Source organism: Mirounga leonina, unplaced genomic scaffold, assembly GCF_011800145.1.
Source record: "Mirounga leonina isolate KUSES-001 unplaced genomic scaffold, KU_Mleo_1.0 Mir_197, whole genome shotgun sequence".
Classification (NCBI taxonomy): Eukaryota; Metazoa; Chordata; class Mammalia; order Carnivora; family Phocidae; genus Mirounga; species Mirounga leonina.
The window spans coordinates 4293545-4318183 of NW_023270494.1; the positions used below are offsets into that span (position 1 = coordinate 4293545).

At 60.8% G+C, this 24639-nt stretch overlaps 1 protein-coding gene across 5 annotated transcripts in view; it reads right to left on the reverse strand.

Moving 5' to 3' along the window:
• The window catches only part of SEPTIN9 (septin 9), a 151823-nt gene that overhangs the window by 7222 nt on the left and 119962 nt on the right, over positions 1–24639 (reverse strand). For all 5 annotated transcript variants that reach the window (XM_035025907.1, XM_035025909.1, XM_035025908.1 and 2 more), the window contains 5 exons: positions 4657–4848; positions 2337–2465; positions 1866–1947; positions 1417–1554; positions 601–718 (listed from right to left, as the gene is read on the reverse strand). In XM_035025907.1, the coding sequence (XP_034881798.1) occupies positions 601–718; positions 1417–1554; positions 1866–1947; positions 2337–2465; positions 4657–4848 (659 nt within the window). The remainder of the gene's footprint in view (positions 1–600; positions 719–1416; positions 1555–1865; positions 1948–2336; positions 2466–4656; positions 4849–24639) is intronic.

The following is a 24639-nucleotide window of genomic DNA, read 5'->3' on the forward strand; positions in this document are numbered from 1 at the left end:
CAGCAGCTCCGGGTTGTTGAGTCGTCCCTCAAGCTCCACCCGGAAACCCTCTGTCACGGCGGGCCCCGGATGCTGCCCGGGACCTCTGCAGCCCAGGTGCACCTGTCTGCGTCAGGCCGTCACCACCGTCTGCGCACCAGCTCCCCAACACGTGGGTACTCCCGTGCACAGCTGTCATTTCTGCCCTAAGCGCAGACCCACAGCCGCGCGCAGCCTGCTCCCTCCAGCAGACGCACTACGGGAAGGGCACAGTCCTCCCCTCGGCCTGCTGGGAAAATGCCCCGCACCCGGGCCCGGGGCCGAGGCCTGACGGGGGCGTGCGCAGCTTCGGGGATTAGACCAAAGGGCCTCCTGGCTCTCACCCACCACGGTGGAGGCTCTGTGGGGCCCGGGGGCCTCGTTGTCCTGGTCGCCCAGGTGGCTCTGACGTGTTAGGAAGCCGCAGCCCGGGGGGCGCCCTCCTGCATGGATGGCGGCGGGGAAGGAAGATGCGGCCACCTGTCCCCTCAGTGGGGACCACCCCCTCTGGGCTTTCCCTTCCACCTGAGGAAGACCTGGCATGTTGTATCTGACAGCCCGGACGGAGGTGGGGAGCCCTACCCGCTGTTTGAAGTAGACCCTCTCCTCCAGGGTCAGCGTGTCGGCCTTGGCGATGACAGGAACGATGTTCACTACTTTGCTGAGGCGCTTCATAAACTCGATGTCCAGGGGCCTGAGGCTGGAACAGAATGGCGTGGATGATAAGCGTTTGGCCAAGGGGGTCGGAGGGATGGGGACAGAACGAGAGTGGCAGGGCTGCCTGCCTCTGGCTGGATGGAGCTGAGAAAGGGCCCTCAGGGTGCCCGTGGGGGCTTCCAGGTGGGGACATGCAAGCAAGGCCAAGGCCGTGGGTTGCATGCCGGCCAAGCCCTGAGCAAGGGACAGGAAAGAGGAAGAGAGCATTCCCCAGACAGAAGCGCCACCGGGCTGGGCAGGAACAGGCTGGAGACCAGGCCGGCTCTGAGCACCGTCCCGGGTGAGGTGCCCTCTCAGAGAGGACATTGCTCACACAGCTGCGGGGCTTCCCTTGGGAGGAAGAGGAGGCAGAAGCGGGAGGAAGCACCAAGCAGCTCTTGGCCCACCCAGCCAAGCCTCCGGGACAGGCTGCTGTCCGGGGCGTCCCCAGAACCTGGCCCACGGCCCCGGCGTGCCACCCGCCCCCAACCGGAAACCCGTCCTGAGCGGGCGTAGGGGCAGAATCACAGGGCCCCTGAACGGCGGCCACCATCCTCCGCCCCGGAGTAGAGCTGCGTCCGCTCTTCCCACACGGCGAAAGTGGCAGTCACAGACACGACATGGGGTCTGAACTTGGACGGCAAAGAGCCACCCGATCACACAGGACTTGGGCCCAGGGGACGCGGCCCGCGTGGCACTTACGAGTGGCCGGTGGCGGGGATAAAGTACAGGCAGCAGTGGACGCGCGTGTCCGGGATGCGCTTCTTCCGGTTGATGTTGACCTCCTCCTGCAGGTACTTCTCGTACTGGTCGTTGATGAACTTCATGATCGGCTGCCAGCTACAGGGAGGGGCCCTGTCAGCCTGCACCGGGGGACGGCTCCCGCCCGGTCTTCCCCAGCAGGCCACAAACCCCCAAATCCCAGCCCGGTCCTCAGCTTTCCAGTAGAACGACCAGGGGTGTGGGGCTTTCTGAGCAGAGACCGCAGCCTTCCCTGAGAGCTCCCAAACCAGCCTCCCATGCTGACCCTTGACCCCGGGGGGGCGGGGGGACACAAGATTCTCAGGGTAACTGTACGTTGGCCCAGGACTGGGGGACCTCTGAGGGTTTAGCAGCAGAGCAGGCCAGGAGACAGGCCCACGGGCCCTTACCAGTTCTCATTGTTGATGTGGTCCCCGAACCCTGGTGTGTCAATGACTGTCAGCTTCATGCGGACACCCTTCTCTTCAATATCTGCACAGAATCACAGCGCCCATGAGCTCAGGCGAAGACCCCAGAGCTTTACAGATACCTGGCATGGGCTAGGTCCTGCCCGGTAGGAACCTGACCAGCCCCACCCTGAGGCCCACTTGGGGTGCCCATGGGTGACCAGCGATGGCCCCCCCCAGGTGATGCCAGGCAGGGAGAGGACCTGCCTCCAGCAGGGGCTGGTGACAGATGTCTTGGGCAGCCCCTGCCCGTGGGTTTTGGTGGAAAACTCGGGTGTCTCTAGAGGGCTCTGTCGGACCAGGGCCTGTAGGGGTCCTGAAGAGCATCCCTGACCCAAGTTTCAACTTGCCCAGCTCAGGACTCAGCACCCCTACGCCCCGCATCGACACCCCCAGGCCCACCCCGGCACTCACCATGCGTGATGGACTTGATCTCAATGGTCTTGGGGATGCGTTCCTCCGAGGTGGGCTGCACCGACTTCCGGCTAATTTTGGACTTGAAGAGGGTGTTGATCAAGGTGGACTTCCCCAAGCCGCTCTGCCCTGGGGACAGGATGGGAGCCAGTCAGCGGGCCCTGTGGTTCAGCAATACCTGGGCACTGCCCCCCAGCACCCCACACTGGGGGCCCCAGGTTGGGGGAGGTCAGGAGGCAGGAAGGGCTGGGATGCTCGGGCAGTGGCCCAGCTCCCGTGCTGCCTTGGAGCAGGGACAAGGACCCAGAGGGCCCAAGAGGAGCTGAGATGCAGAGCAGCCCCGGGGAGTCCGAGTGGGGGGCTGGGTGCAGCTCTCCCCTTCACAGTTGGACACACCGGGGTCATAAGGTTTGAAGGAAACTCTACAGAGCCCCAGGACCACAGGAGGGAGGCTCTGCAAACCCGCCAGGGTCTAACCACGGCTAGGCCACCCACGCTGCTGGGTTCTGGTCCGAAGACCCTGGGACCGGGCTCATCTAGGTTGGAAGTGCTGGTACGCTCAGCATACAAGGCCTGCAGCCGAGTGACCACGGGGCTCGGTGAAAAGCCACTGGGGCAGTTCCTGCTGGGGCAGGACGGGGGCCCCCAGACGGTGGGCAGCTGTGTCTCGCTGCCAGGAACAGCCAGCGGCCGGTCCCCACGTCCACAGACCCTGCTGCTGAGACTGACTGGCCAGCGAGTCCCCGGGGCGTCAGGCCGCCCCCCTATGTGGCTCCTTGGCACCCGGGCCCCAGCAGTGTTCCTGGCCTTGCTGTGCCCAAACCTCACCTCACCGAGCCCCTCCCACAGCAGGAGGGAGAGGGCAGAAGGCACGGTGCGGGGAGGGGGGCTGGACTCAGCTGTGACCAGAAGGCCCCTCCTGCTCACAAAGGTCACGGATCTACGGCTGGCCTTGCTGCCGGTGCAGAACCCTAGACTCCGCGCACAGTGCTCACCACACTCGTGCTGGGCACTGTCCTAAGTGAGGCTGTTTAAGCCCCTCGCATGCCCAGGAGCCGTCACCGTCCCCTCTGATGGATGAGAAAACCGGCATGGAGCCCGGCGTGGGGATGGGGACCGTGCAGCCTGGCTCCAGGGCCCCGCCACGACCCCGCACCCCGGGGTCCACACAGGGAGTGCCTCACAGGCACGACCCCACACGGGGAGCCCCAGCACCTCACCCCTTCCCAGAGCTGCCCTACGCCATGCTAGCCAATGTATTTTAAGAAATTAAATTACACGAATTTTCCGACTTTGATAACCTTGCGAGGAAAAGCGTGGGCTCCCAGGACGCTGTAGGTGGACGTCGGGAATCCCGGGGCCAAGCTGTCCACGGCCCCCGCAGCCCACCTGCTCGTATCCCTGCCAGGTCAGCCCAGAGCTACGCCAGACATCCTGGCCGCGGCGCCGGACAACTGGGAGATGCCGACGGGGACTTCAACGCGCAAACCGCTAGTAGGATGATCGTCCTTACCATCCCTGCTGCTGCTTCTGCGACTTCCCCGCTTCCCCAGGGCCCGTGGCCACGTGGCAGCCACACACGGTGTCTGCTTTGTCCCTCCCCATGGTCCCACTTTATGGATGAGTAAACCAAGACTGAGAGAAGCCCCAGGGAAGAGAGGACAAGCACCACACTGCTGCGTGGGGGCAAAGCCGGGATTCCACCCTGGGTCTGCAGACCCCCAAACAGACGCCCTCCCAGCCCAGCTGCCTCCCTGCTGTGTGAGGGAGGAGGGAGAGAAGGGCTCGGGCTCTCCCCCAGTGAGCAGAGTCCTCGGGGTGCCCTCTCTGTTGCCTACAAAGTGGGGCACCCTCTTGGCAGGGCTTCTGTGAGGACCAAAAGGGCTTCAGGAACAAGAGGCTGCCCAGTGCTCCCCCAGGTCGGCCCCCAACCCGATCAAGGCCGGGCTCATCAATGACCTCCTCTGGTGTCCCTCCAGCTCTGCTGGGGCCTCCAGGAAGCCTCCAGCCGGGCCTGCTGGCCGTGGGGGGCCGGCCCCGCCCCTGAAGTCCAGGGCTGAGCCACAGCGGGGTGAGGCCGCTGGTCAGCGAGCTGCCGCACGAAGCACCTGCCCGGCGTCCTGGGTTCCTGCGAGGAGGAGCCGAGGCCCCTCTGCGGCGCAGATGGAAGCCGGGGCCCTCCTGGCAGGCACACGGGCACACACATGGTGCCATGCCCCATCTGCCCTGCGGGCCAGCTGTGCCCACCCCCGTTTCTCAGAGGAGCAGACTGAGCCCCAGAGCCCGCGGCGTGGGGTCCCGGCGCGGGGCGCGCACTCACCGACCACCATGATGTTGAACTCGAAGCCCTGCTTCATGGCCTTCCTGCGCATCTGCTCCAGGATGGAGTCGATCCCCACATAGCCGAAGTCCGCGGGGGCCTTCTCGTTCCGGGGCGCGGGCGCCTGCTTCAGCCCGGCGTCTCTGGGGGTTTCGGCCATGTCGCCAATGCAGCCAAGAGCTGCCTCAGGGGCTGTGGGGAGACCGGGGTGGGGGGGCGTCAGGGGGTCTGACATCTACAAAGCACCTGCATCCTCAGGTGACTCCAACCACCACCCCCATTTCTCAAACAGGGAAACTGAGGCTCGAGACCCCTACAGAACACCCCAGACCTAAAGGCCCCCCCCCCACAGTGCCCACGGAGCCCCACGCTCTCCACCAGTGGCCTACGAGGTGGTGTCCTTCCCTTGGCTCCAAGGCAGAGCTGACCCCAGCCCTCCTCTTCCCAGCCTCCACCCTACCCCAGGGCATCCAGGTGGGCCCTCTCCACCTCCTTCACCTGGCTCAAAAGGCCCCCACACCTGCTGCAGGACCCTCAGGGCCAAACAGCTGAGTGTTTGGGCCAGCCTGTGAGCCAGGACAAAGGAGAGGACAGCCTTCTGAAGAGCGAAGGGAGGACCCGGGTATTTGTTGTCCGGCAGCTCCTGGGTGAGGTGTGTTAGGTCCCAGGTCCCGCCAACAGCCCCGCACGCAGAGCATGCTCCTCCCGGCCCAGCGGTTCCCAGGCAATGGCAGGCAGACAGGGCCCTGGGCCAGCTCCCCGCCCCCCACCCTGGCCTGGGCCCAGGGGGTTCTTCTCTCTGCCTGGCACCCGTGTGCCCCACACCCACAGGTTTTGCTTTCAGGTCTGCGGATGGGCAAACGGGACCGAGCTTCTAGAAACAACTCAAGCTTCTGCAGTTTGCAGATCAACCTTCCTCCCTTCCTCCCTTCCTCCCTTGGCTGCCCCGAGGAGTCCACACGCCCAGGTCAGAAGCCTAGCGAAGGGGCGGCCAGAGGCACCCAGGGGGGACATGAGGGGCACTCCCCCAGTGGAGCTGGTCTGGGTGCTCAGGAGAGCATGGGTCCCTACCAGGGCCTGGCAGGAGCACATCGGCCAGGACCCGGCGCACCCCTAGACACACCACACTTGCCTGACCACACCTCTCCTCGGCCAGTCCCTCAGTTCCCCTGGCGGCCTTCCCTGCCCTCGACCACTGAGAAGAACTGTCAGCTCCCTCCCACCTCCCAGGGATGCTCACGGGAAGAAAGCACATGGTGCATCTTGACATCTCCCTGGGCCCACTCGGGGAGGGGCTGGCTGGTTCCCTGGGCATCAGCCCCAGAACCCCCTCTCCCGGGTGTGCCCTGGGGGCGCAGGACAGGTAAACTGTTTCCACTTCCTGGGGAAGTGACTGGACTCTCCCCTGCAACCAAACCCCGGTGCCAAACCCCAGTGGGCCCAGCCAGCTCCCACCTCCGCGGCCACACCTCTGCTTTGCAGGAGTGTCAGAGGGAACCGACCGTGGGGGCCAGCACCTTCTCCTTCCGGAAGGAGGATGATCAGCTGATAAATTCCAGAAATCGGAGTGTGGGTGGTTTCTCCACACAACGTCGCGGCACAATGTCACTCAACTTCCCCGTTTGCTCAGCCTGACAAAGTGCCGACTTCACAGACTCGGGGGTCAAGCAAATAACAGAGCCCACGTAAAAGCACTAGGGACCGTCACGGGTCCCCGCTGCCCACCCCCGCTGCCAGGCCGGGGACAGGCAAGGGACCCAGGAGGCAGCGATGACAGCGACGGGGCCTCCTTCCAGCAGCGCCCGGAAGGCATCTGCCTCTGCTCCCTCCTGACTGTCCCCGAGCTCCAGCATCTTTAAATAAACAAAGACAAGCGCCGCATCTGGCCTTGAACATGTGGTTGTGGGGCTGCTTCCTGGAGACAGACATGGGGCCTTGTCTTGCAGGCCAGCAGCTCAGCCCGCCCCACGTGACCGAAAATTGCTTCCATCTGCCTGAGGGTCTGGGAGCCATTCAGTCCGGGCCTGGGCCACCCCCCGCCCACTCCCACATTCATCCCTCATCCCCTCCGAGCCAAACTGGGGGGAGGGGGAGGCGCACCAAGGCCCCTGGGACCCCCCTCCACTCCCTCCTCTGCTCCAGCTGCCCCCCACCCCCTAGGCACCAACATCCACTGCAGAAACTCAAACCACAAAGCAAACATCCTGCCCACCAGCACCCTGCTTGAGAAATAACAATAAAAGCACAACAAGCCCCATCCTTCCCACCGACTGAGGGAAGGGCCTGGCCTTTGCACAGGTGGGGGTCCCTTCCTGCAAGGCCCTCCTCTCCCTGCCCGGAGGGTACCCGTGGTGATGCTAGAGCCCCACTCTGCGCTCTGCCCGGCCAGGAGGCAGGACCTCCACGCGGGAAAAGCAGAGGCCCCATCAGGCAAACTTGCCCGGAGACGCTTTCTCTGAAAACTCTCGCTTTCCACAGAGAGCCAACAGGGTGGCTGCTCACAGAGCCCTGGCTGCTCCGGCCGGCTGGCAGGGACCGCAGAGACCATCTCCTCCAACACCGTCCCAAAGGGCGTCTATGATGGAAAGACCCCATGCCCACGCTGTCTAAAATATGGCGGCCACATGGGACTCTTTTGTTAACTGCGGTGACATACACATAACATGAAATTTACCATCAACCATTTTAAGAGCACAGTTCAGTGGTGTCAACATTCATACTGGGGCGCCTGGGTGGCTCAGTTGGTTAAGCAACTGCCTTCGGCTCAGGTCATGATCCTGGAGTCCCGGGATCGAGTCCCGCATCGGGCTCCCTGCTCAGCTGGGGGTCTGCTTCTCCCTCTGACCCTGCCCTCTCTCATGCTCTCTCTTATCTCTCATTCTCTCTCTCAAATAAATAAATAAAATCCTTAAAAAAAAAAAAAAATTCACACTGTTGTGCAACCAATCTCCAGAACGCTTTCTGTCTTGCAAAACTGAAACTCTCTCCCCATTAAACACGAACTCTACCCACCCCACCCCCCGCCCCTGCAGCCTCCATTCTACCCTGTGAATCTGGCTAGGGACCCCCATAAAAAGAGGAATCTTCCAGCATTTGTTCTTTGGGGGCTGGCTTATTTCGCTTAACAGCATGCCCTCAAGGTTCACGCTCGTTGTAGCAGGTATCAGAATGCCCTTCCTTTTTAAGGCTGAGAGTCCCTGGTGTGGCCAGAGCACATTCTGCACGTCCATTCGTCCCTCAATGGACGCCTGAGTTGCTTCTGTGTTTTAGCTCTTGTGAGTAACGCTATGAACACAGGTGTGCGAATACCTCGAGACCCTGCTTCCAGGTCTTCTGGGTACCTCCCCAGCAGTGGGATCGCTGGGTCATACGGCATTCGTATTTTTAATTTTTTGAGCAAAGGCCACCTGTTTTCACACGTGACTTCTGAGCTGGAAATGCAGCCGGTCCAACTGAGGAACTGAATTTTTCATTGTATTTAATTTTAATTAATTTACATTTAAAAAGGGACCCAGGCCAAATGGTAAAGATACTGGACAGCACAGAAATCTAGTTCAACCTACTTCTTTTGTAAATGGGGAAAATGAGGTCCCCAGATTTTTTTCCCCCCTGAAACGCCATCAGAAGCAGCCAGGCCAACATGCGATGACCTTCACGCATTTACTCAACCCCGAAGCCTCACATTCACTGCTGTGCCGTGTGATTACCGTCCATGTCCCCCCCAGACACACCGTGAACCCCAGGGAGCATGGCAGCTGGCCTGGTTGGATCCCTCCGTACGTCCAGAGCTGTACAGGGATGGGACACTCAATCAAGACTCATGGAATGACTGGGGTTTTGGGAGTGTCCCCTCGGTGCAGGCTGGGTGGAGGACTCTGCAGTCCCAGGCTGGCCCACAGCCCCTCCACGACAATGGTCAGACCTGCATCCAGTCCACCTCCCCCACTGACCTCTCCCTGGGGCTGGGGCCTCACACTCTTTCCCATGGCCCCACACCTGAATTTGGACAGCGACGGGGCCTTCCAGCAGCGCCCGGAAGGCATCTGCCTCTGCTCCCTCCTGACTGTCCCCGAGCTCATGAGATGCTATTAATAGCAAAGGGATGTTCCTCACAGAAAAGAAAGTTTCACATTTATGTCCCAGATGACACTCTCTGCATCCTCATCAGCTAAAGAGAACAAGAGGGAGCCCCATTTTTTAAAGATTATTTATTTGAGAGAGAGCATGAGCAGGAGGGGCAGAGGGAGAGACAGAATCCCAAGTGGATTCCATTCTGAGCGCGGAGCCTGAGATCACGACCTGAGCCGAAACCAAAAGTCAGATACCCAACCAACTACGCCACCCAAGCGCCCCAAGCCCCATTTTTAAAAAAAAGTCACTTTTTAAGTAATCTCTACACTCAGCATGAGGCTTGAACTCACAACCCCGAGATCGAGAGTCACATACTCCACTAACTGAGCCAGCCAGGTGCCCCAAGGGAGCCCCATTTTTTAAAAGTGTAAAACTCAGGTTCAGAGAGGTTAAGTAATTTACTCATGGTCACACAGCACTGCCTGCCTTCTCTCACTGTTTCTGCCTGCCTCTTGGGCAAGGCAATGTGGAGAGAGGGCAAACTGCCAAGCCCGTCCTTCCCCTCCTCGGAGGAGAGGATGCCGGTTTGCTCTGGGGGTGTGGGCCCCCGTGCACTCCCTCCCCAGCAGCCCTGGGTCAACAATTTCTCCCCGCCCCCCCGCCCAAGGCTCTCAGGCCCAGGGTGACGTCATTGCCTGCCAGGCCACCAACCTCCCCCAAGGAAGGAAGGCCCGAGACCACCCAGGCTGGGATGACCCTACACACTGGCTTATACCTTCCTCCAGCCTAATTATCCTCTTGGTTGTGGTAACATTTACATAACATAAAGTTTCGACCATTTTAAATCATGTTTCGGTGTCTGTTTCGTGGCCTGCAACCCATCCACGATGGCCACCACCATCTACCTCCAGAATGTTTCCATGACCCTCGACAGAAACCGCGCCCACCGACCTGTAACTTCCCCTGCCGCTCCCCCAGTGGCCTCTAGTCGACCTTCTGACTTTGTGGATTTGACTGGTCTACGGACCTCACGCAGCCCTGTCCTCTGTGTCCGGCTTCTCTCGCCCAGCCTGACGTCCTCACGGCGCATGCGTGTTGCAGGAGGTGCCGGAATGTCCTTCCTTTTCACGTCTGAACAACATTCCGCTGTTTATTGTGCATCCGCCAGTGGACGCTTGCGTTCTTTCCCCCTTTTGAAAATGATGCTGCTGTGAACACGGCTCTGCAAGGGTCTGAGTCCCTGCTCTGAATTCTTGTGGGGTGTCCAGCCTAATTATTAACAGAACCCAGGTGACCCTCAGAGAGGCACAGTAACTGCCACGGTCATCCTACCGTCAGAGCAAGGCTCGGTGCTTCTCTGCGGACTGCACGGTGGGTGCCAGGGGCCTCGGGTGCCGGCCATGGCTCCACGTGCCCCTTAGCAGGGCCCACACCCTGCCACACCATCACTGCCCACCTGGGCGGAAAATGGGCCCCGTGGTTCCTGACCACCACCCCCCACCGCTGCTCTCCTCGGCAAGCCCCTTGAACCTGACACTGTGGCCTGCTCGGTGGCGTCCCTAACTCCTAGCCCAGAGAGTGGCACTCAGGAAGTATCCACGATCTCCACCAACAGATGAGCGGACGAACGACAGGTGGTGCACCCACAGCAAGGGACGTTGGCCATCCAAAGCAGCGACGTCCCACCACCTGCTATAGCATGGATGAACCTCGCCACCACGATGCTCAGTGTTTCACTCAGCCTGTCGCAGAAGGTCACCTATGTAGGATTCCACTGATGTGAAACGTCCAGAATCAGCAAATCCACGGAGACAGAAAGTAGATGAGCAGTGCCGGGGGCTGGGGAGGGAGAGCTTCCCGCGTAGGGGGTTTCCTTTTGGGGTGATGAAAATGCATCTCTGGAACCAGACAGAGGGGGCGGTTGAACACCACCCGGAAAAAATGCCACTGAATTGCTCACCCTGAATGGGTGGATCGTCTGGTGTGGGGACTGTCATCTCAATAAAGCTGTCATATTAAGAAAGAAAAGTGGAGGCTGCCAGTGGAGCTGGACTGGAAAAAATCCGACTGTGCCCACGAGTGCCCACCAGCTGGCTCTGGCTCACAGGACGGCTGAGGCCCAGACGCCACGCTCAGGCCTGAGGTCGGGAGCCCCAGGGCTGCCAGGCGGTACCCCGGAGTCAGCAGCCCTGTGGCTCCCAGAAAGGGCAATTCCTCTCTGCAGGTCCCCATTTCGAGCCCTGTGGGAGAGCCCCCACCCCCCACAGGCAGGTGGCAGGTGGCCCGATGCAGCCTGCCCCCTCCTTCAGCACAGGCACCTGCTGGGCTGGCCTTTTCTCAGGAGCTGGGTGGCAGGGTCCTAAAGCAAGAAGGAAGTGCAGGGCTCCACCCAGCCCCACCTGGCGACCTGGCTCTTCTGTGTGCCCGCAGCAGGGGCCGTAATTCACAGCCCCGAGCCAGCCCCCTCTGTGGCCTTCTGCCCCAAGTGACCAATTCTCCCCTGACCCAGGGCCTGCCAAGGATGATGGGACCAGACTGCCGCTGTAGCTTGCTGGGCCTGGGGCTGTGGGGTGCTCCCCTGGCTGGGAGGCAGCCCCCAGAGAGGAGCCAGCTATTGGGTAGGATGCTCTGGAGCTGGGATGGAGTGTGAGTGGCCGGACTTGGAAACCAACACCCAGGGGTCCCCCATATTGGCGTGCTGCCTCCCTGTCTGTGTTGCTGCCTTGCTCTGCATCCCAGCAATGTCCCCACGAGTTCCACCCTCCCCGAGCATCAGTCTCATCTGCCCTGGGCCCTTGCCTGACTCTGCTCCCAGCAGGACAGCAGCCATGCGGTACCAGCATCAGAACAGGCCCTAGGACAGCGCTCTGGGGTCAAGCCAATGCCGTTCCCCTCGCTCACTCCAATCCTCTCCATGCCTGGCTCTCAGAGCCTGGGGACTCGGACACTGTTGTCTGAACATGCTTTGCTCAATCACCACCCACCCACAGTGCCTGAGCAGAAAGCAAGGCCAACCAGTCCGCAGATGCCTAGAAGGCTACCTGACGGGCCCACGAAGGGAACCAGAGTCACCAAGCAGATCCAGGTAGACCCACTCGGGGGCCAGATGATGGGGTTCCTGGGGCACCAGGGTCCAGCAGGCCTCTTCTCTTCCCGCCCCAAGGCCTCTCTGGGAGAAAACGGCCTTCCGTCTCCCAGCCCACCCTAGCCCAGGTGGTGCCAGTGGTTAGTCTGAGCTCACAGCCTAAGGATGCCCACAGGAGAGGGCTCTGGGGCTGCTCCCCACCCCCCTCCCCCAGCTGCCTGGAGTCCACCCTCTGGGACCACAGCACAGACTCTGCAGTGCAGGCCGAGGGGACATCTGCAGACCCCACCGGAGCACCCGAGCCCGTGGCCGTGACACAGGCAGCTGATGCTCCTTGTCCCCGACAAAGAGGCTTCTTCAAGGCGGGCGAGGCCCTGATGCAGGGAGTGCTGGGGGGACAGTGACCAGAGCTGCTCCTGCCCTCCCGCCGAACCTCCCCGGGTGCCTGCAGTCCTGCAGGCCCTGGCCTGGGTGCCACACTGGCTCGTCCCCGCGGCTCCCCTGCTGAGCCTGTACTCTGCGTTCGAGCAATTTCCACAGTGGCTGCGTTATGACGTGCGCAGGGTTCTCTCCCTCCCACATCTCCCCCTCCACGGGACAGTCACGAAGCCAGAGCCCTCATCCGCCACGTTCAGAACGGCACCGCCACATGGCAGGTCCAAGACTTGATGTCTGTTGAACAAAGGAGAGAACAACACAGGCCTGACGCTGATCACAACAGCCAACGTCTAGCAGGGGCTCGCGGTGCACCAGGCGCTTCTAGACGTCACGCGTGCGCTACCTCACAACCTGGGCAACAGCCTGCTCAGCCAGATACTGTTACTGTCCCCACGTCACGGAGGAGGAAACAGGCCCACAGCGCTTTGGTCTTCTATAGGGATTCAGAGCTAGTGCATGGCTGAGCCAGGATTTGAACTCGGGCAGGGGGACTCCACGGGCCAGGTCCTCCAGCGAAGACCCAGACGGTGTATGCTGCGGGGGCAGGGATGGGAGGCCCGGAACTCTCGCCCCTCTCTCCCCAGGAGCTGCCAGGAGATGCCCATCCCATCTGATGGGAAAGGGATTCCCGTTTAGGGAAGCCCCAGGCCTATCAAGGGGCTTAGCACTTTAGCCCCCATAACCTGGGAGAAAAATCACCTAAAGGCCTGGCTGGCCAAGCTCCTCGACAGCAGCTGCAGGGCCCAGAATGGGGGTGCCAGATTCCAGGGGCCTTCTCCAGGCTGCAGAACTCCCAGGGCAGGGGGGCCGAGGTACACAAACCCTGGTGCAGCTGAGGTCTCACACCAGAGGCCCAGCACACCTGCTGCCCCACCAAAGCTCCCGGATGGATCCATCCGCGCAGAGAGCAAAATGCCCATTCTCATCCTAAAACTCCACCTCCTGGAGGTGGTCCCAGGCTAAGCCAACAAATTCACAGGGGCCTCAAAGATGACTCCCCACTTCTGGTTATAAGTGGCGGGGGGTGGGGGGTGGGGGGTGGAAATGCTATTGTTAGCCAACTTGGGGAAGTCAGTGGGGCTGGGGACCAGACACACACATAAGGAGCTGCTCTGGAACAAGATGTTAAAGAAATAGCTATAAACAATAACTGCGGAAGAAGATCCCGGGTTCTGGGGCGCCTGGGTGGCTCAGTCAGTTAAGCGTCTGCCTTGGGCCTAGGTCATGATCCCAAGACTCGCACTGGGCTCCCTGCTCAGCGGGGAGCCTGCTTCTCCCTCTCTCTCTGCTGCTCCCCCTGCTTGTGCTGTCAAAAAATTAGACAAAATCTTTGGGGGAAAAAAAAGAAGATCACAGGGTCCTAGGGGACCAGGACCACAATACAGATTCATTCAGCAAATGATTCACGGCCAGGGGGTCTCCCTCCCTGAGCTGCAGCAGGGAGGACCTTGGAGAACCAGCAACGTGCACTACCGGGGGTGGGCGGGGAGGGTGCAGGGCCTCACTCCTTGAAGGGCTTTGAAAACAGGACCTCTTCTCATTTACTCCACTCCTTGCGCCTTTCTCCTTGTCCCCCATTCACCTACCCAAGCCGCTACAAGCTCTCCATGAATGTCGCCGGGGAACTTCCTGTTCCCTTCTAAAGACGTAAACACTGAATATAAATGACCAAATTTTGCAAATTTGTGCGGGCGGGAATCGAGGACTGAATTTCAAAAGCACACATGCCTCCTCTAATTCGATAAGTAATTGCAAATCAAATTACACTTCACACTTTGTACGAGGCAGGAAGCATCTCGTCAGAGTCTGGTCAGGAACCGGGATGCCAGAAATCTGAGACTTTGCCCTCTGGCCTGAAACTGGGCTTAGAAAAGGAGCACAAAGGCTCGTGCCTCTCTGGAGAAAGGAGGGATTTGCAAATGCAAAGCGCTGCATTTTTCTCCCGCTCCGGGCTCCTTCCCTTTTCCAAGGAGGCGGAAGAGAAGTTGCAGTTCTCCGGAGGAGACCCGGTGGGAGTGTGCATGAATCATGATCTCCCAGGACCCCGTGCCCTTTGCGGACCTGGCAGGGGACACAGTAGAGAGAATGCCATCCCCATCCGATTCATTCATTCATTCCTTCAGGGGCCGGAGGCGCCCCAAAGGCGGGGAGGGGGGGATCCCCGCTCCTACTGCCCGCCAAGGCTCCTCGGCCTTGCTCCTGCCAAACGCGTGAAAGCAAGCTTCTCCTCAATTGTGCAGGAAGGAATCTCAAGAAGCTCTTCGTTTCCATTGGCCTGAGACAGATTTGGACAGCGGCCACCTCTCACCAGGCCACCCCACCCCCTTCTGGAAGAGGCCCTCTTCTGTTCTTTATTTGCAGCCCGGCCTCCTCCTTCCAGGGACTCTCGGCCAGGCTCGGTGGCCCCACTGAGACTTCGCTCAGAGCAGGCTCTGACCTGCAAGCCGCCTGCCCATATTCGCTTCCTAAAAAGCAGGCTGCAGAAATGACAGGCAGCCAGGGCCAGGGATGAGCCCTCTGACTTCCTGCATCAAGGACTTATTTATTATTCCGTTTTCCACCACCCACTGGCCTCACAGGATCAGGGACTGTGGCCCACCCCCAGCCTTCTCCCACCCCAGAGAACCTTCCAGCATGATGGGCCCCCACCCCAAAGCAAATGCAGAACCCAGCCCCGGCCAGCCCGCCCACCAGGTCCGAAGAGGCCGGCTGACCACAGAGATTCCGTTAGTTCTTGGCAAATATTTGCCAAGTTAAAAAGAGAAAGAAAAGATCCTCCCCGTGGATGGGTGGAAACTGGCCATTTGTCACAGCGTGGAATTTCCTCTTATCAGGGATGTCCCCCTAAGCGGGGGGTGAGGCCTCCCCTTCCCCCTCTTCTATCAGCAAGACTGTCAGCAGATGCTCCCCAGAGCTGGGGGTAAGACCGGACAGAGGCTGGGGGCGCTGGGGGTTTCTCCCCAGCTGATGAGGTCATCTGAGAAAACAAAAAGCAGACAGGGTTCCCTGGGTGCAACAGGGCAGCCCCCGCCCACCCAGGGGCTACTAGAAAAAGATATCAAAATTCACCCCCCCCCCAAAAGTTATGAAACAGTTCACATCTGTGCAGTTCTGGTCAGGCCTGTGGTGGGGTGGGGTAATGGGGGTGTTACCTAAGGCAACCTCATGCCCAGAGCAGACTTCAGGAAGGCAAAGGCAGAGCCTGGGAGTGGGGCTGAGCAGGGAGGGGCACATTCCTGGGCCAGAAGAGAAGCCTGGCCAGATGACCCCCGAAGCAGGGAGATGGACAGCTCATACCACCAGCCGATGGGCTGAGGGTCCAGGAAGGATGGGGGACAGGTGGGGCGGGGTCAGCAGCTCCAGACCACCTTGAATCAAGTCACGCATCCGTTTGCAGTTCCAGCTCTGGGCTGAGGGGGGTCAAGAGAGCTGGAGTCACTTGCTCTCCCACCACTGGGTCCGTCCTGCTCAGGAGGGCAGGGGCCCTGGAAGCAGTGGGTTCAGGGCCTGGGGATCAGCAAGGACCCTTCTACGGCTCCCTCAGCCTACCCTAACCCTTCATGTCCTCAAGACCCCACTGCTCCCTGCCCCCCTGCCCTTTCCAGCCCCTGCTCGCCCACAGGAGCCACTCACCCAGTGAATAAACCAAAGAACGACCCTCTGCAATCTGAGGACCCACCCTAAGGTCACATGCTCTCTGAAGGGAACGTGGGATGGAGTGGCAACCTATCCAAGGAGTCTCAGAAACACACCCACCCCTCTACCCAGGCCCTTCCCAGGACAAAGCCATGTGCAAGGACAGCTCACTTCCACCACCTCTGAAACACTGCCTGGCGGGGGGTGGGATGCTGGCCGTGGGCGGGATACAGATACCCCAGTGCCCAGTGCTGTGTCACAGAGTAGAGAGAAAGACGCAGGTATGGTCCATCTTCCCGTCTGCACTGTGGCACGAAGTCTGGGTGCACTCTGGGCTTGGGGTTTTAAGAGACACACCCGCCAGGCCTCTGCAGAGCCAAGTGCTTAGGGGTCACCACTCACCCCAAGCTAAAGGGAATGCGCCCTGACCACCCCAGCCTTTCCTTTCCCGAAACACTCTCTTCTCTGGGCTTCTGTCCGGGCCTCTACTGCTTTGCCTCCTCCATCTGAGGCTAATGGGGCTAAGGCTCTTTGCTAGGCCCTCCTCCACCCGCAGAATCAGTCCTGGTCCCCGGCTGGACACTCTACTCTCCCCAGGCAACTGCCCATCCTCTGTGCATTAAATGCCAACCTCTACTTCGAATACTGCTGCTGACTGACTGGTACCCCCCACTGTACTCGCTGTGTGACCCTGAGCAAGTATTAACCTCTCTGTGCCTCCATTTTCTTTTGTGTAACTGGAATAACAACACTTGCCTCCCAAGAGCGTTATGAGAATCAAGATTATTTATGAGGCGCACAGTCAATGCTCTAAGTTGTTGTTCATAAAATACGGGCCCATGCCCAGCTCTCCAGCTTGGGTGCATGGCCCCTGTCCCTGGCTCCTATCAGCTCTGCAAACAAGGCTCCTCAGAGAGGCTCTCCCCGCCCCCTGCTCCTGGAGAAACCTCCCTTGCTCCCCCAGGTTGTTGAATGAATAGGGAGCTCGCTGCCCTTCCTCCCGCCCTCCTCTCTTCCCAGAACATCGTGGGGGGCCGGCCGCTGCTCCCCTGCCAACCCAGGTGGCGCCTCTCCCGCCCTGGCCCCCAAAGTGCTGGCCTGCATCCTTTCCCACGGACTCCCCCGCGGTTTTCAGTGTGTGGCAGCATGTGAGTTGGATGTTAACCATTTCCAGCTTCCATAGTCCTCTGGAGTCAAGGAGCACCCAAGAGGAAGGATGGATGGATGCACTTCCGGGGACGGCTCCTACCCATTCAGGAAATTTTGCTCAGGAAACGGTGCGGGGAAGGGCGCCTGCTGAGGAGGAGAGGTGGGCGGACACTGGGCGGCCTGGTGGCCTGGGTCCTGCCCGATCCCTAGCCCCGTCCTCACCCACCAGGCGGCGGGGCTCTCCTAGGGGCACAGCAGAGGCAGAGCCTGGGGCAGGCAGGGCAGGCCAGTGCGTAGGGGCTCAGAGCAGAATACCTGGGGCCACCCTGGGCACTGCCCTGAGCTGCCCCCCCAGCTGTAGCCGGCCTGGCCAGTAACACGGTGCCAAGCGGGTCCCCTATGTGGGGAGACCAGGCCATGGGTCACCGGGCAACCCCGAAGATCAGCCCCTGGGAGCTGGGGTCTGCCAGTGAGTTGCACAGCCCCAGAGTGACTTTTCCTGCCGTCCCTGAATCTTTGGCCCAGCTGTTCGATGTGACATACCTCCAGCCCAAACTGAAGAGCGGTTGGGACAACTGGCAATGAGAATTTATTAACTGAGACACCACCAGGGGCTCGGCCAGGGGCTCAGACACAAGGGGCCGTGGACGGTCAGAGCAGCGCTGACCCCCAGGGCTGGGCTGTGCACGGGCACTTTAGTTCCTCCTTGGATTGCACATTTCCTGCGGTAATTAGCTGCGACTCTTGACATGAGACCGAAAGAACCACCACCACGGTACCGTGTCCTTACACAAGTTAGGACGGAAGAAAGTACAGCGAGGAAGTGTGCCCGTCGGCGGGGTCCCCGCCTTGCGGGACCCCACCCACCGGCAGACCCCAGCCTGCCTGCACCCTCCGCACCCCGGGGGGTACCTGCCTGCGGATTGGCAATGTCATTGGCCTCCTCTGCCTGATTGAGGACACTGCAGGCGCAGGACCTGGAGGCCCTGGGTGTGGGAGCCCGTCCCCTCCCAGGTCCCTCGGCCGAGGCTCCGGGAAGGAGCCACATTCATATGGTAATTTCTGCCTGCGAACTGGCGAGCATCAGCGGCCCCTCCAGCCACGGCTGGAGGAGGAGAAGAAGGGGGGCGGGGAGCCTGGCCCCGGCCTGACTGCCCGCTCACCGCCTCCCAGCCCCGCCAACCCCGCCAACTGGGCCCTTCCCGGTGCCCTCACCTCGGGCTGAGGGGCAGGGGGAGGGGGGGCAGGCGGGACAAAGGGCCTTCGCCTTGTGTGCTCACGTGGTGATTTCAGATGACAATGGACACGGACACGTTCGTTTGAGCCTAACTTTTCCGTGTGTGACGCTGGGCAGATGCTCCCACCACCACCACCCACGCCCCCTCTCGGGATCCCAGAGGCAGCGCCCTGCACTTCCCACCCTCCCGGGAAGGAAGCGTCTCCCTGGGGCCACGGCGGGTGGGGGCAGGGGGAGCGCGTTCTCTCAGGAAAAAGAAAGGCCGCTCCCACACCCCAGTCCGTTCCCCCCGCTTCCTGGGCGGGGGGGGGACACCACCCCCCCACCCCCCCCCCCCCACCCCCTCCCCCCCCCCCCCCCCCCCCCCAGGAGCGCGGCTGCAGCTTCCCTATGGCCCCGGGAGGGAGGACACGCAGACCTTCCATTTGCGCCTCCTGCCTAGTTCTGGGCCCCCTGCAGGCGAAGGGAGCCAGAAGCCAGCGCCAGTGCTCAGCTGCAGACCCGAATGGCTCCTCTGTGCCCCCTCACCGACCCCCAAGCCCACCCACAGGCCCAGTCACCATACCCCACTGAGCCGGCCCTGCACCCCTGGAGAACTGTCCAGACACGGATTCAAGACATGTCACAGGGGAAAACCAAGAAAGACACGGGGGCTGGGGGCCAGGCAGGACGCACAGCACACCCCCACCCAGTGCTGGCGAACCAACTACATACCAGGCGACAGGCAGGTCCCCAAGAGAAATGAAAACACACGTCCACCCCAAGACCCGGGCACCCATGTGCACGGCGGCATGATTCACGATAGTGAAAACACAGGCGCGTCCCGCATAAACAGAACGCAATGTGGCCATCGCGTGGAGTACTATCCAGCCACGAAAAGGAACGAAACTTTGGCACCTGCCACAGCGCGAAACTTGAAGACATCGCACCGCGTGAGCCAGATGCATGGGACTCCACTTAAGGAGAATGTCCAGAACAGGCGAATGCACGGAGACCAAATGCAGATCGGTGTTGCCCGGGGCCACGGGCAGGGAGCTGAGGAGCCTGTGGCTGCTAATGGGTACAGAGTCTCTTCTGAGGTGACAAGAATGTTCTGGAATTAGTGCTGATAACTGCATGAGTTTGCAAATGCATTAAAAACCGCTGAATTGTACACTTTGCAAGAGTGAACTTCACGGTGTGTGAATGCTATCTCAACAAAGCTGTTAACAACAACGTAACGGGTGACCCGTGAGGGCTCCCCAGTAAACGACAGTGGGGACCGGGTCCGCGTCCACAGCCAGCTCCCAGCACTGCTCCAGCTCTGAGGCCCAGAGAGTGGGGGGCCGGCGGGCTCCTCGCCCCGTGACTTCCTACTCGCCCTCTCTGCTGCTTGCACCAGCTGTGCTCATGAGGACTCACCGTTAATCTCACAAAAAAGGGCCCTCGGTGGCCCAGGCTGGAGCCTGCAAGTCAGAGTGGACTAGGAGCGGGCCCCTTTAATACAGAAGGAGGCCCTAAGCCTCACCCTGAAGGGAGGGGACAGTGGGAATAAGCATGCAGCAATCGGCAACCACAGAGGGTGCACTCGGCTCATCCCAGGTCTCTGTGCAGGAGGGACAAGGGAAAATCCACTCAGCATCCCCTCCCAGACGTGGGACCACCGGTACCAGAACCAGGACCCAGAAACCCCCCTCCCCCCCAGAGAGAGAGAGAGAGAGAGAGAGACACACACACACACACACACACACACACACACACACACACACGGCAGGTGCTCAGTCTTCTGCCTGCCGCGGGCCGGGTTGGGTGGAGGAAGTGACGGCAGGAGCCAGCAGCTGCTGGGGGCGGTCCCCGGATTTCCTCAGCCATCTCTGGCGGCACCCACCCCAAATCTGTTAGAAGCCCCAGGCTTCTCCGTCCCCCATCTCAAACCCTAAGGATGCTGCTGGAGGAGCCTCCGTGAAAACAAGTCAGAGAGAGGGAATTCACCGAAGCCCCACTTGTATAGGGCGGCACAGACCCCAGAGGAAGAGGGGCCTCCGGTGGCTCAAGGTTTAATTCTAACTTTAGTACTGAGTCTCCCAGTGCCCCGTGGTGTTAATTAGCTCTTTACTCCCCAGCTGTCCTTGGAGAGCCCCGCAGTGAGGAGGCAGCCCAGAGCAGCAGACATGGAGGGGCTTCCCTCACCCCCAACCCACCCAGCAAACCCTGGCACCCTCCGAGAACCACCCTCCCAGCCCTGACTCAGTCTCCCCCACAGCCCCGTGAACTAGCAGCAGACGGGAGTTTCTGCTCTTGCACCAGAGGCAGAAAGTGCGGTGCAGACAGAAGCCCCTGGCTCATCCTCCCCCGGCCCACGACGGGCCCGGCCCCAGCTGCACCCCAGGAGCCGGCAGCGTGAGGTCTAGCAGGCCAGGCCTGGGTCTCAGGCCCAGAAGTATTTCTGCACCTTACTGTTGAGTGGTGTCCAAGACGCGCTGCTGGGTGAGTGTATAAGGAAGTGACAAAAACAGAGGTAGCTATTGGCGCCCACGCAAGGTCCCAGGAGCCTCGGGGAGACAGACCAGGCGCTCCGGTTCCACTATGAGCCCTGGAGGAGGCTGGGGCGGCAGCCAAGACCTTTGGAAGGATGGCAAAGGTCAGCTGAGGAACCTGGGCCAGGCGAGCAGGAAGCAGGCATCTGCGGAGCGGTGCTGTGCGGAGGGCGCTCACGGCGGCGGGCGGCCTGAGGAGCAGAACAGGGGGCTGGCCGCACGCCACCGAGCCCCTCCTCTGCCCCCCTGTCCTGCTTCTCTGGCTGCCCCGATCCTCAGCTGCTCTCCTCTGTGTCTTGGGGGAAATTCCAGGGAGCCCAGGGGGAGCACCCCAACACTCCTGGGCCCTGAAGCCTTTGCTGAGTCCCCACCATAAACGAGCTGCCTTCCTGGGGACACCCGTGGGTCCTAGGGCATCTCATCTTAGGGCTGGTGTGCACCTACCACCTAACTGGATTGGAAGCTCCTGGAAGGCCCGCCTCATGTGTTCCCTACCCTGCTCGGCCCAGGGCTGCCACGTGGTTAGAACTCATGACAGTAGCAGCTGCAGGCTAGCATGCATTTCCGTGTCCAGGCCCACACATTCTCTGTTTTGTGTCCATTCATCCTCATGCCGACCACATAAAACGGTAACTGCTATCACGCCTTCTGGACGCCGGACGGTGGCTCAGAGGGGGCGAATCACGTGTGTAAGGCCACAGGGTCATCCAGAGGTGCACAGGGCGCTGGGCAGGTCACTGCCCCCACGTGGGAAACTGCCTCCTTGGAACATCCATCCCCTCACTGAATTTGGGGAGCGGGCAGCCAGGCCATCTCCCAGCGAGTGAGCAGAATGACCGAGCACATGAGGGGGGCGGTCAGGAGCCTCAGGAAACACTGACCCGGTCCTTAGGGGGCCGGCCTACGCCTAGTTAGCAGAGGTGGACACCCAGTTAGCCCCCGTCTCCGCCAAAGACGAGGGTCTTCCGGCCACCTCACTCCATCCTACTCTCCCCTCGTCTGCTACAGCCAAACCGGGCTCCCCACTGTTCCCCAACTTCCCGCCTCCCACCTGGAGTCACCGCCTCCTTCGCTGGAACAGCAGGCCTCATCCGAGGGGCTGCGTTCTCTTGGATCTGGCCTCCAAGGGTCCTTAGCCCACTGGGGCCCTAAGCGGGGGGCTAGGAGGGACTCACACTAAACCTGAGTAGGGGACGCATGGGAAGGGGGTCCCGGCTCCACTGCCACAATTTGGCCTCAGCAGGCAAGTCGCTGAACCCATGGGGCCGAGCGACCTGCTTCCCAGGCCTGCGCCCTGGCGTCTGCCTACGAGGTGGGGAGAATGGGTTTGTGACATGAGCTGTAACATCCCTGGTGTGCAGGAAGACTGACCGGGAGGCGCCCGCACAGTCCTCGCTGGTCACCGTTCGGCTGCACGGCCCCCTCCCGCAGAGGAGATGGCATGGTTTCTGCGAGGAGGGCCTGGGCCTTGGTTTGGGGGCAGCAGGGTGGGCTCCAGGGAGAAGAGGCTGCAGGAGGGCCGGGAGGAGGCGCCTGCATTCAGAGCAAACCAGCCTTGGGGCGGGGTGGTTCCAGGGGTCAGCTTAAAGCTCATTTCTTCTGTAATAAACTCATTCCTATTAAGTGACCTTACTTATTGTCTTGGAAGAAACTTTCTCACCCACCTAAAAACACTTTGGGGATGACTTCACTGTTTTGCCTCAGTTTCCAGGTAGGGAACCAGGCAGCCTCGTTACTTAAACTCCCCAAGATGAAGACTGAGGGCCCCGGGCACCAGGCCCAGAGCAGACTGTGGTCAGCAGGACAGTGCCGGCCACAAGGACCGGCCCCAGCAGACCGACAGCCATGCTCCGGAGCGATGGGTACCAGCCCTGCATCAGCAGAGCGTGTGGTCTGCAAAACGACCACAGCCTCCCTCCACTCCGTGGTCGTTGTCCGCAGGGCTAGGCCAGCGCAGGTGAGTGAGGCCAAGAGGCAGAGAATTCCTGGCAGGACACGAGGCCCCGCCACGGATGTGCCACCTCCCTCCACTGCTCCGCCAAGCTGCCCACCTGTGGCCCTCCAGCCACAACCAGCAGCCATTCCCCTCCGACTCAGTGGGGCCGCTGTCGCTAGCTTTAGTCTTTGGGGCCCACAGTGGACAGCCAGCGATGGGCGGGCGGCATGGATCCTTTCCTTGGTCCCCTACTTCTCCAGAACCGGGGCACGGAGCAGGGCCAGGGTCATCTGGTCCAGTCCCCTGCCCCAGGGAGAATGCATTCAGATCCTGAAGAAAACACTCCAAGAAGAGCCTGCGTTAAAGACAGCAGGACCCACGGCTGCTCTCGTTAAGGCTCTCGAGCTAGTTGTACAGAAACCACAGTGTATTTGGACAGAAGATGAAAAGCTGGAGTCACACACCACGCTGACCAGAGTGCATTCATTCAAACATGAATTGAGCAAGCTCCTGTGAGGTCCGGGACCCGGAGACCGAGATCGATGAAACGCCATCTCTACCAAGTCCACAGTCTAGCGAAAGACAGGACACAAACTTCCCCACCCGATTTGGGGGGCGGGGGTCCTCCACGCAGGAGGGTGAATTCACCATCCTGCTCTGGGCTAGGAAAATCTTATCTGCTGTCGGAGGCCTGGTGACAGGCACCTAGAACTGGGCCTGGGAAGCAGGGGGAGGTCTGTGCACATTCCACCAGGGACAGAAGCAAGGGCACTCTTCCGATGACCATCCAGATGACCAGGCATTCGGTGCCTGGCACTCACAGGGCAGGGCCGGGGCTGGCAGGCCTCTGGGGGCACAGCAAGGAGCTCCACAGCAGCACGAGAGAGCCTCCTTCCCCAAGGCCAAGTGGGGGTCAGTGTCGGTGACTCCCCCCAACCCAGAGCTGGGGTTCCAAGTACAGCCTTGGGTGCTCAGGAGCCAACATCTCAGAGGCTGTCCCCTCACCCCCAGCTTCAGGAGAGGGACAAGAAATTTGGGGGTGCTTCTGCCATGATCCAGCTACTGAACCCAAACCAAAACGTTGAAAACTCAATCGAGGTTGGAACAGCCAGGACGAGGGGAGCGAGCTGACAGGTTCGCCCTCACCTTGCAGACCCTCTGCGCGAGGCTGCTGCCCCCTAACCAAGGCCCAGGCCCTCCTCGCAGAAACCAGCTCCCAAGGGCTGAGCAGTAACTCTGCTCTGACGGTGGGAATGGCCCGCCCAGACGGCAAGTGGCAGCTCAGACCCCTGCACAAAGTCAGAATCAGAACTTGGAACCCCTGGGCCTCGCAGGCCTGTTCTTCTGCCCCTCAGGCCTGGAGGCCCGGTGCTTCCCAGAGGTGGTCACAGAGAAAGAGATGAGGGGAGCACCTGGACCCCACTCCCGTACCCACGGCCCAGGGCCGAGCCACAACGGGCGAGATATTGCCACCCACCCCTCCACCAACCGTGGAACAAGGCTCCCAATGAGCCCACTGGGAGGTGGGCGGGCTGGAGGGCCTATAATTAGTCGTGGGCCTCCCCTGCCTTCCCGCCTGCTCCTCCAAGATCAGGCTCGCCTACGCAGGTAACTGCACGGCCCACCACCCTCAGGAGCGGTCCTGGGCAGGCCTCGTAAGACTCTACCGAGCTCCTGAGAACAGGCCCCTACCTGTCCAAGGAACCAGGCTGACGCTCAATAAACAAATCAAAGCTTGTCAATGGAAGGCAGAAGTCTGGGAATGGAGTGTCGGCCAAGGGCTGTGATTTGTGCTGGAACCATCTTCCCCAAGAGCCCGGCTGTGGGGAGTAGGGAGCAGGGAGGGCTCCCCCGAGATCACGGGCCCTGAAATAAAGTCATTCTTCCTGTGCACTTGGCCAAGAAGAGTAGGAGG